Source organism: Euleptes europaea, chromosome 17, assembly GCF_029931775.1.
Source record: "Euleptes europaea isolate rEulEur1 chromosome 17, rEulEur1.hap1, whole genome shotgun sequence".
Classification (NCBI taxonomy): Eukaryota; Metazoa; Chordata; class Lepidosauria; order Squamata; family Sphaerodactylidae; genus Euleptes; species Euleptes europaea.
In genome coordinates, this window is record NC_079328.1 from 44,010,124 (window position 1) to 44,025,077 (window position 14,954).

The 14,954-nt window shown below is 39.2% G+C and overlaps 1 protein-coding gene across 8 annotated transcripts in view; it reads left to right on the plus strand.

The window, feature by feature from the left end:
• Positions 1–14,954, plus strand: part of CHD9 (chromodomain helicase DNA binding protein 9) — a 70,349-nt gene that overhangs the window by 8,141 nt on the left and 47,254 nt on the right. For 4 of the 8 annotated variants that reach the window (XM_056862948.1, XM_056862950.1, XM_056862949.1 and 1 more), the window contains exon 2: positions 2,760–4,344. The exons of 1 other annotated variant lie outside the window; for it this stretch is intronic. In XM_056862948.1, the coding sequence (XP_056718926.1) occupies positions 2,914–4,344 (1,431 nt within the window). In that variant the 5' untranslated portion in view covers positions 2,760–2,913. Of the gene's footprint in view, positions 1–2,759; positions 4,345–13,865; positions 14,062–14,183; positions 14,423–14,954 lie in introns of those variants that run through there. 3 more of the 8 variants (XM_056862952.1, XM_056862953.1, XM_056862954.1) reach the window with 2 other exon arrangements.

The following is a 14,954-nucleotide window of genomic DNA, read 5'->3' on the forward strand; positions in this document are numbered from 1 at the left end:
AAAGCTTTTTTAAAATAATGTAGCAGACCTTTCTGTGATCTTATCCTGGTCTTCTAGATCAAAGCTTCTTAAACTGTGGGTCGTGACCCCATATAGGGTTGCCTAACTGAATGTGGGGGTTGCAAAAAATTTGGCAACAGTAAAAGGTTTCTTTATGATTTATTGTCAATAAATGTTTGATTTGTATACCTATATACCCAGGGTCTTGTAAAAAATTCTCAGGAGAAAAGGGGTTGTGAGTGGAAAAAGTTTAAGCCCTGTTCTAGATGATGCATGAACTATTCTGCATTAGTTTGCAATCTACTTGTTGGAGATCCTTGATCTTTAGTGTTTGAGTCAACTTTCTGTGGCATTTCTAACTTTTTGTATTTTATGGCAGCTTTTAATGTAAACAGTGAATTGATACTAATAGTGATCTATATTAGTAGGAAAATCTGTGATTGACAATTTTGCTATTAGGAGTTGCAGTGGTTTTGGGTTAGACAAATACGTAATAATATGTATTAAGTATCCTAGGCAGTGGGCTCACTAGATATTAAAGGAATTATGCTCTCATAAACTTGATATTCCAGATTGAGCTGGACTTGCTGATCCAGTATGAACTGATGTATTTATCTTTAATATGGTACATGCTAATCAAATGCCATAAGGTTTTGGAGCCGCCATTGATAGTGGAGCCAATTTTTGTAATCACTTTAGTCCTATTGAATGCTATTGCAGAAATGTTTGATAATGCATAGAAAGTATTTTAAAATGGAAATACCCCTTTGCAGGAATTATTTAAATTTGGGCTTTATAGGTTAATATTATTTGGGAAGCTTTTAAGATTGCTTTGTAAACCATTGTTTGAATGTAGACTGGACTTAGAATACAAAGTTGTTATTATTTGGGCAGTTTTATATGATCATGTAAGACTACCAGCATATTTGGATTGAAAGTTGAACCTTATAACATTGAAAGCACTAAACTCTTTAAATGAGTATTATCAGACTTACTATAACTTACTAATTGCTGTCAGCGTTATTCATATTTAAACAATAAATATCCTTAGACAATGTTGTAAATCTCTACAATATAGATAGAAATTATCATTGCCTTAAGTAAAATTTTCATGCTGTCAAAGTGGTTCAAAGTGATATTTGAATTTAAGACAAATGTGCACTAGTCTATTCAGATTAATCTTTTCACTGAATCCACGACCTTTTATCGGAACCATAGAGTCTGAAGCCTTCTTTTCTAAATAAAGGAACAAGCCAGGAACAACAATAAGTGGTTTTTAAGGGCAACCATTATAATGACAGAATATGTCATATTCTATTATTGTATAAATTACCAAATTTGAATTTGTTGGCCAAACAGAATAAATATGTGCTAGAAGTCATGAAGGCCCCAGAGACTGTTAGACTGTCATGATCTTGTGCCTGAAATGATTTCATTCATTAATTTAAAAAAATTCAAATATTTTCCATGAATACCTAAAGGCAGCTATCTCCATACTTAAAATCCCGACTAAAACACCATTTAACTACTATCTTCAATTTTAGCCCAGTCTATAAAGCTGCCCAGTACAGCCTACTATAGTAACAATCAACAGAAACAATAAACAGCCACCTGAAAATATGCAGGTCCTTTTGAATGACAGTAGAGAAGAAGCCAGGTAGGTGTATGTATGGCTTTGGGAAGGGCATTGCACAAGGCAGTTGTAACAAAAGAGAAGACTCAGTTTCTGGTGGAGGCCAAAGGACTGAGGCAAGCTGAAGGGATAGCTAATGGAAAACCTTTGTCACATGAATACATGAAGCTGCCTTATACTGAATCAGACACTTGGTCCATCGAAGTCAGTATTGTCTACTTGGACCGGCAGCAGCTCTCCAGGGTCCCAGGCAGAGGTCTTTCACATCACCTACTTGCCTAGTCCCTTTAACTGGATATGCCGGGGATTGAACCTGGGACCTTCTGCATGCCAAGCAGATGCTCTACCACTGAGCCACAGCCCCTCCCCTCTCTGTCAGACCAGAGAAGGGGCATTGGCTTTTACCAGGCAAGGTGATCATTCAGAATCATGGGCTCCTGGTTATAAAGAACTTCAAAGATAGTAACCATGACAGTGAATTGAAATCAGAAGCAAATCTGTAAACACCATAGTTGTTCCAACAGTGGTGTGATCTGCTCATACAAGATTGTGCCTGTTAAACAAGCAGCCACATACCAGCTGAAGTTTCCAAGTTATCAATGGTAGCCCCACATAGACTATATTACAGTAACCCAGCCTAAAGATTATGGGAAGTTCTGGATATTTGATGTAAATGTTATTCTTTAACTCCTTACAGATGTATAGACACAGCTAATAGAAATTCTAACTTTCAAAACGGTTCTCCTAAGCAAATATAAAAGGCATGTGGGGTGCTTGACCTAGAATCTTCTGTTGTATTGCTAGATAGCTCTATTTAACTGCAAGTAGATACATTCTTGTAGCAACCAATTGATATGCCTGCTTAAGCTGGAAATATATAAATTAGTAAAATGGAAACTTGACTGAAATAAAAGTGGAACCATTTCACCCTCCAAAGAATCTGTAATCCACCTTGACTCTTGTTGAGTCTCAAAGAGAAAGGTGGACTGTAAATGAAGTGAATATATCCTAGTGTCACAGGGTAGGTAGTGACCCCACCCTAAAAAGGAGAGAGAGATTTGGGTAGTAAAAACAAACCCTCTACATTAACATTTTAAAGTGTTTGTGTTTTTCCCCTTTTGTCTAGGATACTTTAAGTGCTCCAAGACATTGCTTCAAAAGTGCTAATGGATGTCATCATGGCTTAGATAAGGTGTTGACCACTGCAAATTATCTCTTGCTGTGTCCTGCCGATAGACTGACTCCATTTGGAGTAATCAAAGTAGTGCAGATATACCAAGATGTCAGATCCTATGATGGACTTTTTTGATGATGCCAATCTCTTTAGTGATACCTTAGAAGGTTTGTCAGATGATGCCTTTGTACAAACTGGACCTGTTTCGCTTGTAGATGAATTGAACTTGGGTGCAGAATTTGAGCCTTTACACATCGACTCGTTAAACCATGTGCAGGAAACACAGACTCAACAAAAGATGAACGATTTTGAACAGCTTAATCAATATGATTCGCTGAAACTTCAAGTCAGTCATTCCTTCAGCAGTCCAGCTGAAAATGTTTTATCACCGCACTCTCAGTTTAATTGCTCACCCATTCATCCCCAAGGCCAAACAAATGGGATGTTTCCAGATGTGGCAGATGGAAGTCCTATGTGGGGGCATCAGACTTCCAGCAGTGTTTCCAATCAGAATGGATCTCCTTTTCACCAAGGACATTCACAGCCTATGCAGCAAAATAAAAGTTTTGTAGCACACCACGATTTTGCCTTATTTCAGGCCAGCGAGCAGCACCATCCGTGTGCCTCACTGCAGTCACAGCAGAACAGAAATGGCGTTGATACGGGAGAGGACACTCGGAGTCAGTCAGACAACTTCATGGAAGTTAATACATGTATTCCACATAGAACCAGTGTTCCCCACCCACCTCAAGCTGCTAACCTATCAAATTCTCAACAGTCTGTTTCCATTGAGTCATTCTCTCAGACTGCAAATGACTCGCCACACTATTGTGGTAATCGAGAAGGAAGCTTTGGCGGACATTCTCCAAGCATAACTCCCTGCTCTGTTAATAGTACACAGTTTTCTCCTCCTTATTCCTACTCTAGTAACCACATCTCTCCTACCAGTCTTCTGCAGTCTTCTACAGCTCTTTCTACGAGTCAACAGACTCATCCTTTGTCTGACTTTGCTGGAAATGATGCCTTTGCACCTCAGACAGGGACCAAGTGTGAAAATTCAGATAACATCCTTAACTCCAGTACATCTTTGAATTCAAATAATTTCCACGTGTTGCATTCAACACATCCTCAGGGCAACTTCAGTAGTTCAAAGCTATCTGCAGTGAACATTAATTTTTCTGTCCCAGCTGGCTCTGGTCCTCAGATGAGCCATTTCAGTGATACCATAGAGGGCAATGGCTTTTCATCTTTGGATGAGAACTTGCTTCATCAAGTTGAGTCTCAAGCTGAGTCCTTTACAGGGCTCGATCCAGAAGCTCTCCTTCAGGAAGATCTTCTTCCCCAGTTTGATGAATCGGCATTTGTTCAGGATAGTTCAAGTAATGATCTAGAACAAGACCTAGAACACAGTGTTACCCCAGAGGTAACAAAGTCGCACATTGCTCGGACACAGTCTCAAAATTGCAACCACCCCTGGAATTCTTCTGATTCTAGTCAGCATCCACAAGAGCGAAAGCGTATAAATGTTCATGGGCAGGTATGTAACACTTTCCTGAGAGGATTTTGCTGTGTTGTTGCCAGTTCATTTTTTTGTTGTTGGGTTGCTGTTATCAAAAGTAATTAGCAGCTTTCTTGACATTTGGGAGGGTGGTCATATTCCTTTTGGTAGAAGACTCCCCATCACCAGAATGGTGCCCACTGAATTCATTTAACTATAGGGTTGTGTTTTTTAAAAAAAAATATCTAGGGATTTTTTAAAGTTAAAAACTTTTTAGCTACCTGAGATGGAATGAAATTGTAAGTCGTGTTATAAGTCCTCTATTGTCCTGTGGTCACATGAGAAGACTCACTGGAAAAGACAGTAATGGTGGGAAAAGGTGAAGTCGGCAGGAAAAGAGGAAGACCCAACACTTAACACACAAACACACAGTATAAAGCCTAGCTCAGGGGTGTCAAACTCAATTGTTACGAGGGCCAGATATGACATTAATGTCACTTTGTTGGGCCAGGCCATGGCTTGCCAGGCCATATTGAGGGTGGCTGGCTCGCGGGCCGGATAACAGCTCTCAAGGGGCTGGATCCAGCCCCTGGGCCTTATGTTTGACACCGGTAGCCTAGCTGTTTGCTTGCTTCACATTTAAAGTATCTTCTATGCAGGAACAACAACATCCAGCCACATTTAGCAAAAATCAAACATACGCATTCAGCTTGTTGCTGTTCGGTGATAGACATCTGTTTTCATTTTCTGCTTTCAAATGTTCAGTGCAATTGTATAGACTGCGGGGGGAACTCAGAAGTTGAGAGTTAAGTTTTAAAATGTTGCTTACTCCCTCTATCCAGGTAAAAGTTACAACCAGCTGCAAGATTTTAAACGGCTTCTTATTATATTCTCATAATCTTGCAGTCTTTGTTTACGAAGTTAGACTAATTTGCCTATAAAAAACAGTAACAGTTACTGGAAGTCAGTAATCGAACCTTTGGTTGAAATTTCTTTGCGGAATAAGGATTTTATGCTGCGTAGCTGCTAATTACTTCAAAAGCGTTTGGTGTAGAGATGTTAGTTTTAATACGTCAGTGAGCAAGAAACATTTTTTTTATTTTTAAATGGTTGCTTAACTGCACTCACTGTAAATGTTCTGATGTTTTTTTATTTTACTTGGTGTGACCAGGTAATAGATTTTCTATGTTTGGCAAATTTGTTGAGTAAAATTTGACAGCTTTTTAGTGGGGCTGTTGTGTATAAGTCTGTATAGGGGAGAGGAGAGCAAGCCTTTCTTCTGAGAAACATGGGATCTTCAGTCACAGTATTTATTTAGTACACCTTCCCTTCATCCTCCCACACAGCATGGCATAAATTGTTTTCCCCTTTTCCGTTTTAGCCTCACAGCAGCTCTGTGAGTTACGCTAGGCTGAGAGAGGATCACCCAGCAGGCTACATGGTAGAGTGAGGGTTTGAACCTGAGTCTCCTGGATCCTAGTCAGACACAAAGCTTGACAAATCCCAGGTACCAGTCACCATGTTGATTAGAAATGTCATTGTGGTGCCTAGTATTAGAAAACATGGTCATAAAAATACAGAATCCTGAAGACTGAAAAAGGAGCCTGGCTCCTAAATTTTGGGCAGGCTCCTAAACGCAGAGTATATTTTTCAACAACTGATCTGACACCCTAGTTCAGGAATCATTGCTGTTAGATTTAGATGTTTTTCTCATATTTTGAAATAATGCTCGCTGATTGACTGAATATTTATAATCCGCCTTGAGTCCCAGTGAGGGTCAAGTATTAATGAAGCTGCTAACGATCATAATAATAGTCATCACACTATGTTAGACATTTCAGTGTCTCTGAAAATGGTCTTTTGTTTCCCATGAGTTTAAAATGTTAGATGACTGAACATCTGGAAGTCAGCACCATGGCAGGAAAATCATGAAATGTGACACTAAATGCTCATGCATTTGTCATGGTGAAATTTGCCATGGTTGACTTCATACTTTTTATTCTCCCACCTTTTTGCACATATCTGTTAATTGATAGCATGAAGAATTGCAGGGGAAAGTAGAGTCTTCTAGTTTGGGGGGGGGAGACTTCCATGTTTGATCACCTGTAGGCAGCTTTTGCTTGACACAGAGGACCAGGTGAGCGGCCACAATACAAGTGTATGGGTACAACTACATGCCGTCAGCAGTTCCATTGACCTGGACCCTTTCTTCCATTTGTACCCCCTCTTCGTCAGTTGCAGAAGTGATCCTCCACTGGGCACTGCTTTCTTCTGGTGCAAAGTACTTTTCAGCACATTGAAAGAGAGCAGCCTGTGAATGAAAGCTCTGCAAGCTGGAGGGATGCCCTCTGCCATAGAGGATGGTACCCAGAGCAAGTGCATGCAAGCCTTAGGATCCAAGCCATTACAGGTAGAGCATCCCTTATCCGGACATCCCATATCTGGACTGATCTGAAAACTGGACCCTTCGAGCTGGCATGCAGGGAAATCCATGCTGCCTGCTGTCCATGTTTCCTCTCACCTAAAAAAAAATACAGTGTACACTGCATCATGGGTGGAGACTGAAAGCCTGCCATTGTTAGTTTGCTTGTTGTTGCTCTTCTTTAACAGCTGATCAAGGTACGGTATTCTGGTGTGGTAGTTATACCTTTGCTTTCTGATAGTTCAACATACACAAAATTATTAAAAAATATTGTTTAAAATTATATTCAGGCTATGTGTATAACGTGTATATAAAACATAAATGAATTGGGGTCCCGTCCCCAAGATATCTCATTGTGTATACACAAAAATTCCAAAATATTCAATTATACGGACAGATCCGAAGTACAGACCACTTCTGGTCCCAAGCAGTCTGGATAAGGGATACTCAGCCTGTATTATTTCTTAAAACAGCCTTGTTTCTTTCACAGAATGTAGTGACTAGCAGTGTCATTGGGGGGGGGGGGAGGCTGGTGCATGATCAGAGGGTCTATTTAACTTTCCCCCATCATTTCCTTTTCATGTAGAAGCTTGTGCTCCCCCATCCTGTGTTGTTTTTATCTCTACTAAAAAAAATCAAAAATCAAACCTAAAACCGTTAGTGTTCAGTGCTTAGGCATAATATTTTTAGTGGGAAATGGGTCAGGGGAGGGGTTAAATAGTTTCTCCCCTCCCCTTGTTCAGTTGCTGCCCTAATGGTTTCATTGTGTAAAAGGAGAGGGTCTGTTAAAAGGAGCACAGGGTTACATGCAGCATATACTTCTGCCCCGAGTCACAGAGCTTCCTCTTCATAGAGGTGTCTGTTAGGAATTAAACCATCTAGTTCAGGGAAGAGAGAGGCCCTCTTTTATCAATAATTCAATCACTGGTGAAGGTTGAGCAGACTTTACTACATATGTAGACCGTCACTGTATGTGAGACAGGCAGAGAAAAGGTGACACTGCCATTGCTTGAAATATGATTGTCTTAATGCTTCTTGAGATTAGCTTCCAGCATCTCACAGAAGCCTGATGAAACTTTAAACAAGATATGTTTCCAGATATGTGACATCTATGAATGCTATAAAATGATACCCATATAATGAAAACGAGGCCTTTTTATGGAAGACCAAGAGGCGCTACTGTCGCTAATGAGTATCTGTTGGAATTCAGACATCACTAACACAGCTTTAAAATTTAAGGTGCAAGTCTTTAAAAACTTACAGTTTTAATCAGTACCTAAAATGTCAGTGCCTCATTTTCTTGTAAATTTCTTTATGTGGGGGGGGGGGGGGAGAGATGCATATTTAGGAGATCTACTTTCTATTCTTACATTCTGCAGTCGTTTTTTGTGAGACAACATACTCTCTGTTTTATTATATGCCGCTTTCAGTTTTGGTCTCTGCAGATTAAATTTTGCATCCTCAATAATTAACATCCTTAAATGGAACAGATGCCAGTTCTCTCTTTTAGTGCTCTTTCCAAACTTCCGCTACCAGGGGCACCAGACGTTTTTCTAGAGCTGTATGGCATACCAGCTAGCTGTTTGTATCGCAACAATTATTTAGGAACAATTTGCTGAAAAGTGAGGCATAAAACGTTAACCAAGATTAATATCAATTTAAGTTTAATAAGCTGGTTCTCCAGCCACAGGTTAGTTCATGGTGGTTGTTTGCCTCTTTCCACAGTCCTCTGTTAGCAAAAAGCCTCTGTGTCCTGGATTTGCATGGAATGGCAGCCAGCAGTGAAATATGATCCGAGCTGTTTCTTGGCGGACTCTACCGCAAGGCTGCCTAGCACACTGCCAGGAAACTAAGTAACAGAAAGCAGAGTTGTTAACAGTAGCTTTCATGCTATTGGCCTCTTGTGTGCATACTTAAGGCAGAGTACAAACCGGAAGTGGATTCCAGGAAGTGGGGAGGGGAGAAATAGGTTAGCAAGAATTCATGGATCACTGCACTGTGTAAAGAGCATATGGTGGGATCAAAGCCAGGCTAAATAGTGTGTCTAAAATCCCTTGAGCTGCAAGTTACTAAACATTGTATTTGTCTTAAATTTGAGATTTAGAATACTTCAGCTGCAGAATTTTTTTTCTAAAGCAAGTATCTAAGACCTAGAAAGGACCGTCAGTCTATTATTTAACAAAGTAATGCCAGTGCCTGTTGTCATTCATGATAAATGCTAGTGACTGAAGTACCCCCACAATATGTAGCTTAAGGTTCATCATGTATATGTGGATAATTCACAGTGGGTAGCCGTGTTAGTCTGTCTGCAGTAGTAGAAAAGAGCCAGAGTCCAGTAGCACCTTAAAGACTAACAAAAATATTCAGCTGAAGCTCACGAAAGCTCATACCCTGCCAGAAAATATTTTTGTTAGTCTTTAAGGTGCTACTGGACTCTGGCTCTTTTCTACTACTGCAGACAGACTAACGGTGCTACCCACTGTGAATTAGGTATCTGAAGGTATCTGAAGAAGTGAGCTGAAGCTCACGAAAGCTCACGAAAAGCTCATACCCTGCCAGAAAATATTTTTGTTAGTCTTTAAGGTGCTACTGGACTCTGGCTCTTTTCTACTACTACATGTATATGTAGTTTAATGTATTCCTTAGTGTATTACTACAGATTTCATGCAGCAGAGCCAATTGTTTGTTTACTTGTTACGACCAATGGCCAGCATAGCAGAGCCAATTAACAATTAACTTGTTGAAAGTTCTCTTAATTATGTTTAATAATACTACATATGTAGCCAGCTGCGACGAAGTTCTTATTTTTGGTATGGAGTAGATTAAAAGCTTTTGTCATTTTTATAATATATGCCTATGCATATCAAAAGTGTTCGGGATGGTTGTTAAATGATGTGGTTATGTGTGTTCTTTGTGTTTGGCCAATGTAAATGGAGCTCATTGAACTGTTAAGGGCATATTTTTCACAGACAATTCATTTATCCAATAAAACGATCAAAGTCATAATATATTTTGGACTCTAGGTATCCAGTGGAAAAGCATTGTGACTGCAATCGTTCTATTGCATAAAAATTATTGTACAATTTAGTGTCACTTGTAGATGTTCATTCCTTTGGATTAGGTTTTGTGATGTTACCCTACTTCTGTAGCATTAAATGAATTTAGCATAATGCCCATATTTTTTTCCATGTACCATTGTCATGACATTATATTCAATGTATTTGGTTTTGCTGTTGTGAGGTATACTGTTGGAAGTACTCTGCTTTTTTATTTTTATAAGAAAAGGTATTACAGAGGGATGTCATCTTAAACGAATGAATGCTACAGATGAAGAAATCTACTTTCTGCTGTTTGGGGATTGCGCCTGTAATATTAGCTACTCTTATCACATCTATGAGAGGGCTTTGATGCCCATTGGGAGCTCTAAATGATCAGAGACTTCCTTGGTCACTTTATTTTAGAGAGTACCTATAATCTTCCCAACGCTAAAATGCATAGCAAAAATCCTAGTTTATGTGGAGTGTCGTGTGGATAATGAAGCATCGTGGAGCTTTGTATTTGAACTAATCTCCCAGTATTGTTGTGGGTATGCCATGTTAAACTGTAGCTTACCAGATGAAAGGTACCTAGGGTTTTGTTGCTTCAGTTGCACACGAATATACAATAAAAAATATAAATCACAGTAAAAATATTAACACAATTTACTATGCTATCTTGTATCAAAAATAACGTACAACAGCCCAACCCGTATGTATACCATGCGATACTGCTTTAATTTTACACGTTTATGATTGTGAGTAGTCTTAGAAGTTCACTGCTTTGTAGTTTTATTTTCTGTCCATTTAATGAAATTAGGTAAGGGATAAGATTTAGTACCCTTTAATGAAACAAAGGTAAATGAAAAAAAACAAAACATTTTCAATAGATAATAATATATTAATAACTTGCATTCATTACTAGACAGAACAGAATAATCAATCTTGCTTTTCTTCATATAGTTTCCCAACAATTAACTATATTCTTAAACAATAAAGGCACATAGTTAATAAGCCAAGCCCTTTTCATGTTCAGTTAAAACATGCATAAACAAAAATGACTTAGCCTATTTGCAGGCAATGACTACTTCATTTAGAAATAGAATTCCAAGGAAGCAGAGCCCAACCCAGTAACGACATTGCTTATTGCAATTGCTTATGTACTTCTGTGGAGGGAGGACTAGAATCATGTACAGGGGCTGTTTTTAATAGGCAGGTAGGGTCCAGTGGGAGAAAATGTTGTAAATGTGTACCAGATGGAGGTCATTTTAAAGCTTTATCGTTTATGTGGGTAGCCCTTTTATAAAGCACATTACAGATTTCATCCTTGTGATTGTGGATATGTAATGGTTGCCAAATCTGTTGTCTTCAGATGCTGGCACAGTCTTTTAATTTTCTAAAAATGATAAAATAGACCCATGGCCTCAGGTCCCTCATGAAAATCAAGGAGGGTCATTGGAGCCAAGGATGTCTTAAATCCCTCAGTGGAAGCTAAATACAACTATTTCTTTCCCATGACCGAGCTTGAAACTGCAGTAGGGTAGATTTAAGAACCTCCAAAAGCTTAGAACTGAGGGGGTATCCTTTCTGAAAGATAGAACACAATTAAATATGATTCAAATATTTGTACTCATATGGTTGAAACACCACTGATGGAGTCTGTCCCGGTCCCAATATATGTTGTACCTTTGCATCTTTTACAAGCATTCCTTACAACACTCCTCCCACCTTCTGACGAGGATGAAATGACTCAGATCTCCACTTCTACTGTGTCTGATGAAGGGAGCTTTGACTCTGGAAACCTTATACCCTGAAACTCCTGTTGGTCTCTAAGGTGCTACTGGACTCAGGTGTACTGTTTTACTGCAGACCAACACGGCTACTCTCTGAAACTGTCCCAGTCTAGGATGTGGCTTTTTGTTTTGGTGGTGACTACAGGGGTACCCCTATATTTATATGTTACAATACTTCTGTTATAACTTTAATAATGTTTTGAGAAAGTGTTAAAAGCTTGGGATTAGGTTTTTGGGTCGCTGTCATTAGAAAATATAGTCATGAATATGAAACACTGAAGGTTGAGAAATGAGCGTGGCTTCATTCTGGGGCTGGCTCCTGCAGCCAAACAAAACATGTCAGGGCCTGTTCGAGGGGTGCACCAATTAAGCTAGCCCCCAACCCTTACAAGTGATATGGGCCTTTGCTAGTTAAAATCCATCTGTGACACTCTCCATTGCCTGATCACCTATGTGGTTGGAAGGGACATAATACAGCAGTCTTGGTGAAGCCAGATAGGTAAGTGCCTGAATGAGAACATTCCTGGGAACTCTGTATACACTGACTTTGCATCCTATCATTTTCTCATTTTATTGCAGTCTTCTTCCAAGGTGCTATGTACATTATTCTCTCCATTTTGTTCTTAAGAAACCTGTGAAAAAGTGAGGGGCTAATGGTCACACAATGACTTAGGGCAGAGAGAGAAGTTGCCCTGACCTTGATAGCCTAGTCAGATCGCAGAAGCTAAGCAGGGGTGGTCTTGGTTAGTATTTGGATGGGAAACCTCCAAGGAATACCAAGAATGGCTGTGCACAGGCAGACAATGGCAAACCATCTCTGAACGTCTCTTGCCTTGAAAACCCTGTGGGATTACCATAAGTCTGCTGTGACTTGACTGCGAAAAAGATAAGAAAGAGAGCAAAATTAGGGGGGATGTAAATGTAATAATGAGATGTAAATATAATATTCTGCTGATCAAAAGAAGTAGCTGAAGTTTTGGTGGTATGAAGATGTCTTCTTTTAAAGAGCTTTCTATCAGATGATTTGTGTTCTGTCAGTTTTTAAGGATCAAGAAGTAAACGGCTGCTTAATCAGTAGAACTGTTAACAAAGAGTTTTAAATGTTCAAAATAAGGCATGTGAATACTCATGGTTATTAATATTTCTACTGTGGACTAGCTTGGCAGGATTATGATTAAGATCACAAATTCTATAATCTGTAACATCTAATGTTTCATACATTGAGATCTTAGCTGTGACTGAAACTTGAAAGCATGCCTTGACATTCCTTAATTCATAATTTTTTTTACTAGACAATGTATAATTTTACACGCTTTTCTTTTGGCGGGGGTGGGGAGGAGAGAAATTAATCTTGTACTATCTTAATTTCAAGTACTAAAAACATGATCAGTTTTTCATCGAGATTCCTTATTATCCACCATTCATATTGAAACTATAATTTTTTTTGTTTGCAAAATATTTTTACATCTACTAGCACTTGCTGACGTTATCTTTTGAAGCTTGGGCACTCCTGTGTCATGAAAGCAACATCAAAGACCACAGGTCATGTGGGAAGCGTAAGCAACATAGCTTTTCCCCCCACGTCAGCATTGATGCTTCCTCAGTGGCTCCCTTATCGTTAGGGTAATGACAGAAGGGGGTACTCTTGTGAACTTGTTGGGCTGAGGAGTGAAAGATAGGGAAGGGAGACAAAAACAAATATTTGGAATAAGAGTGCGTAAAAAAAAAGATTGCATGTTAAGTTCAGGTGCAAAGTAGCAGCTGTGTTAAATCTGTTCTTCTGAAATACCAAGTGCGTGGTTGATAAAGTGAAAAAAGATATTCTAGATTTGAGAACTGCACGGTATTTGAACTTTCAGATTGAAAGGATGTTGTTTTGTGTTGATGGTATTAACATGAAGCTGCAGTATAATGGATTGAAATGAATAATAGCTAGATTTGTGTGTTTTTACTTGTATACAGCGTGGATGCATAAAAATATAATTACTGCAGGAGATGGAAGAGTAAGAGTTAACCACTGTACCACATGTAGGGAAGAGCAGTCCATTGGGGGTTAAATTGCAGAGTCTAATGGAATAATAACTGGTAGCACCATCTGCTGGCCTACTTCCGCAGAAGGAGTCAGTATTTTTAACGACATCTCTAATATTCATGCTGATGCATTTTGATGCTTTGTGCATTCATTTCTTTCTGTGTTTTGTTGGAATCTGCCTATCTGCTTACAGCTATTGTTGAAATTCTGTTCTTCCAAGGAGGTTGTCGGGCTCTTCGTGCTGTAGAAGAACAGGGGGACGCATGCTTGTCAAGGAAGGAATATGTTGATAAATCACAATGTTTATTTGTGGAAGGTTGTATATATCTTGGCTTTCGGCTTGCTAAATAGGCCATTTAGCAATCTTCTTTCAAGTGCTTTTCTCTTGAGCACTACCTGGGGTGGTGAAAAATCAGAGGGCAAGCCTTTTGTCTGATGCCAAAAATGTCTTCAGTGAAGAGGCCAAGAGGAAGGGTAAGTGAAAGCTTGAATGAGTGGGAGGAGGAGGGGTTCTTTGGGCTAAAAGGCTAATGGGATTGAATAACCTTCCTTATTACTGGCTGCTGCTGCGGGAGTCGTGCTGCATCGCCATCTTGAGCTTGTTGCTGTTTTCTCGAGTCTTGGTGATTTGTTGTAGCCTGCAGGCCTTGAGGTGGCATTTTACTTTGCTACCATAAAACCCTGCTTTTTTCCTGGTGCTGCAGCCCCGGTGTTAAGCTTTGATGAAGCATATATAGAAAATGTATCCAGTGAAGCGAACTGGATTTGGCCTGAAAATGTGTTTGGAAATTCCTCGTGATTTCCCCCCATGCTGTAGTCAGAGGCACACTTATGGGTGAGAACATAACAGAATTATATCTGCTTTTGTGTGTGTGTGTCTGTTTGGATAGAAAATTCTTTCCATTCCTTGTGTGTGTGTTTTTTTTAAATGTTGTCCATGAAATTCAGAGAGCCTGCTGTAATTGCTGATGCTAGAATGAGGAATTTCAATCTGCGTATGTTTAAAGACAACAACCAAACAAAGACACCGTTTTAACAGTTTCATGTGATCAGTTACAGTTACGAAATTTGTAACAAATATTGCTTTGTAACAAATTAACTAAGGTTGTTTTAGTATAATATGCATAGCTTTCCTGAGCAAGCCCAATTTTACTTAAATAGTCTGACTGTAAAACAGTGCTTGTGTACAGATTATGTTATGACGCTAGCTTTTATGTTATATAAGTCTATAATTTAGTATTTAGTGTTGCTTTGTGTGCACTGTGCATATTCACGTACATAGGTTCTGTATCTCTTGGTTTTCTAGTTGATCAAGATCATTAAAGCAAAGTAACCCTGTGAATTTTTTTAACGCTCAAGTGGCTTTT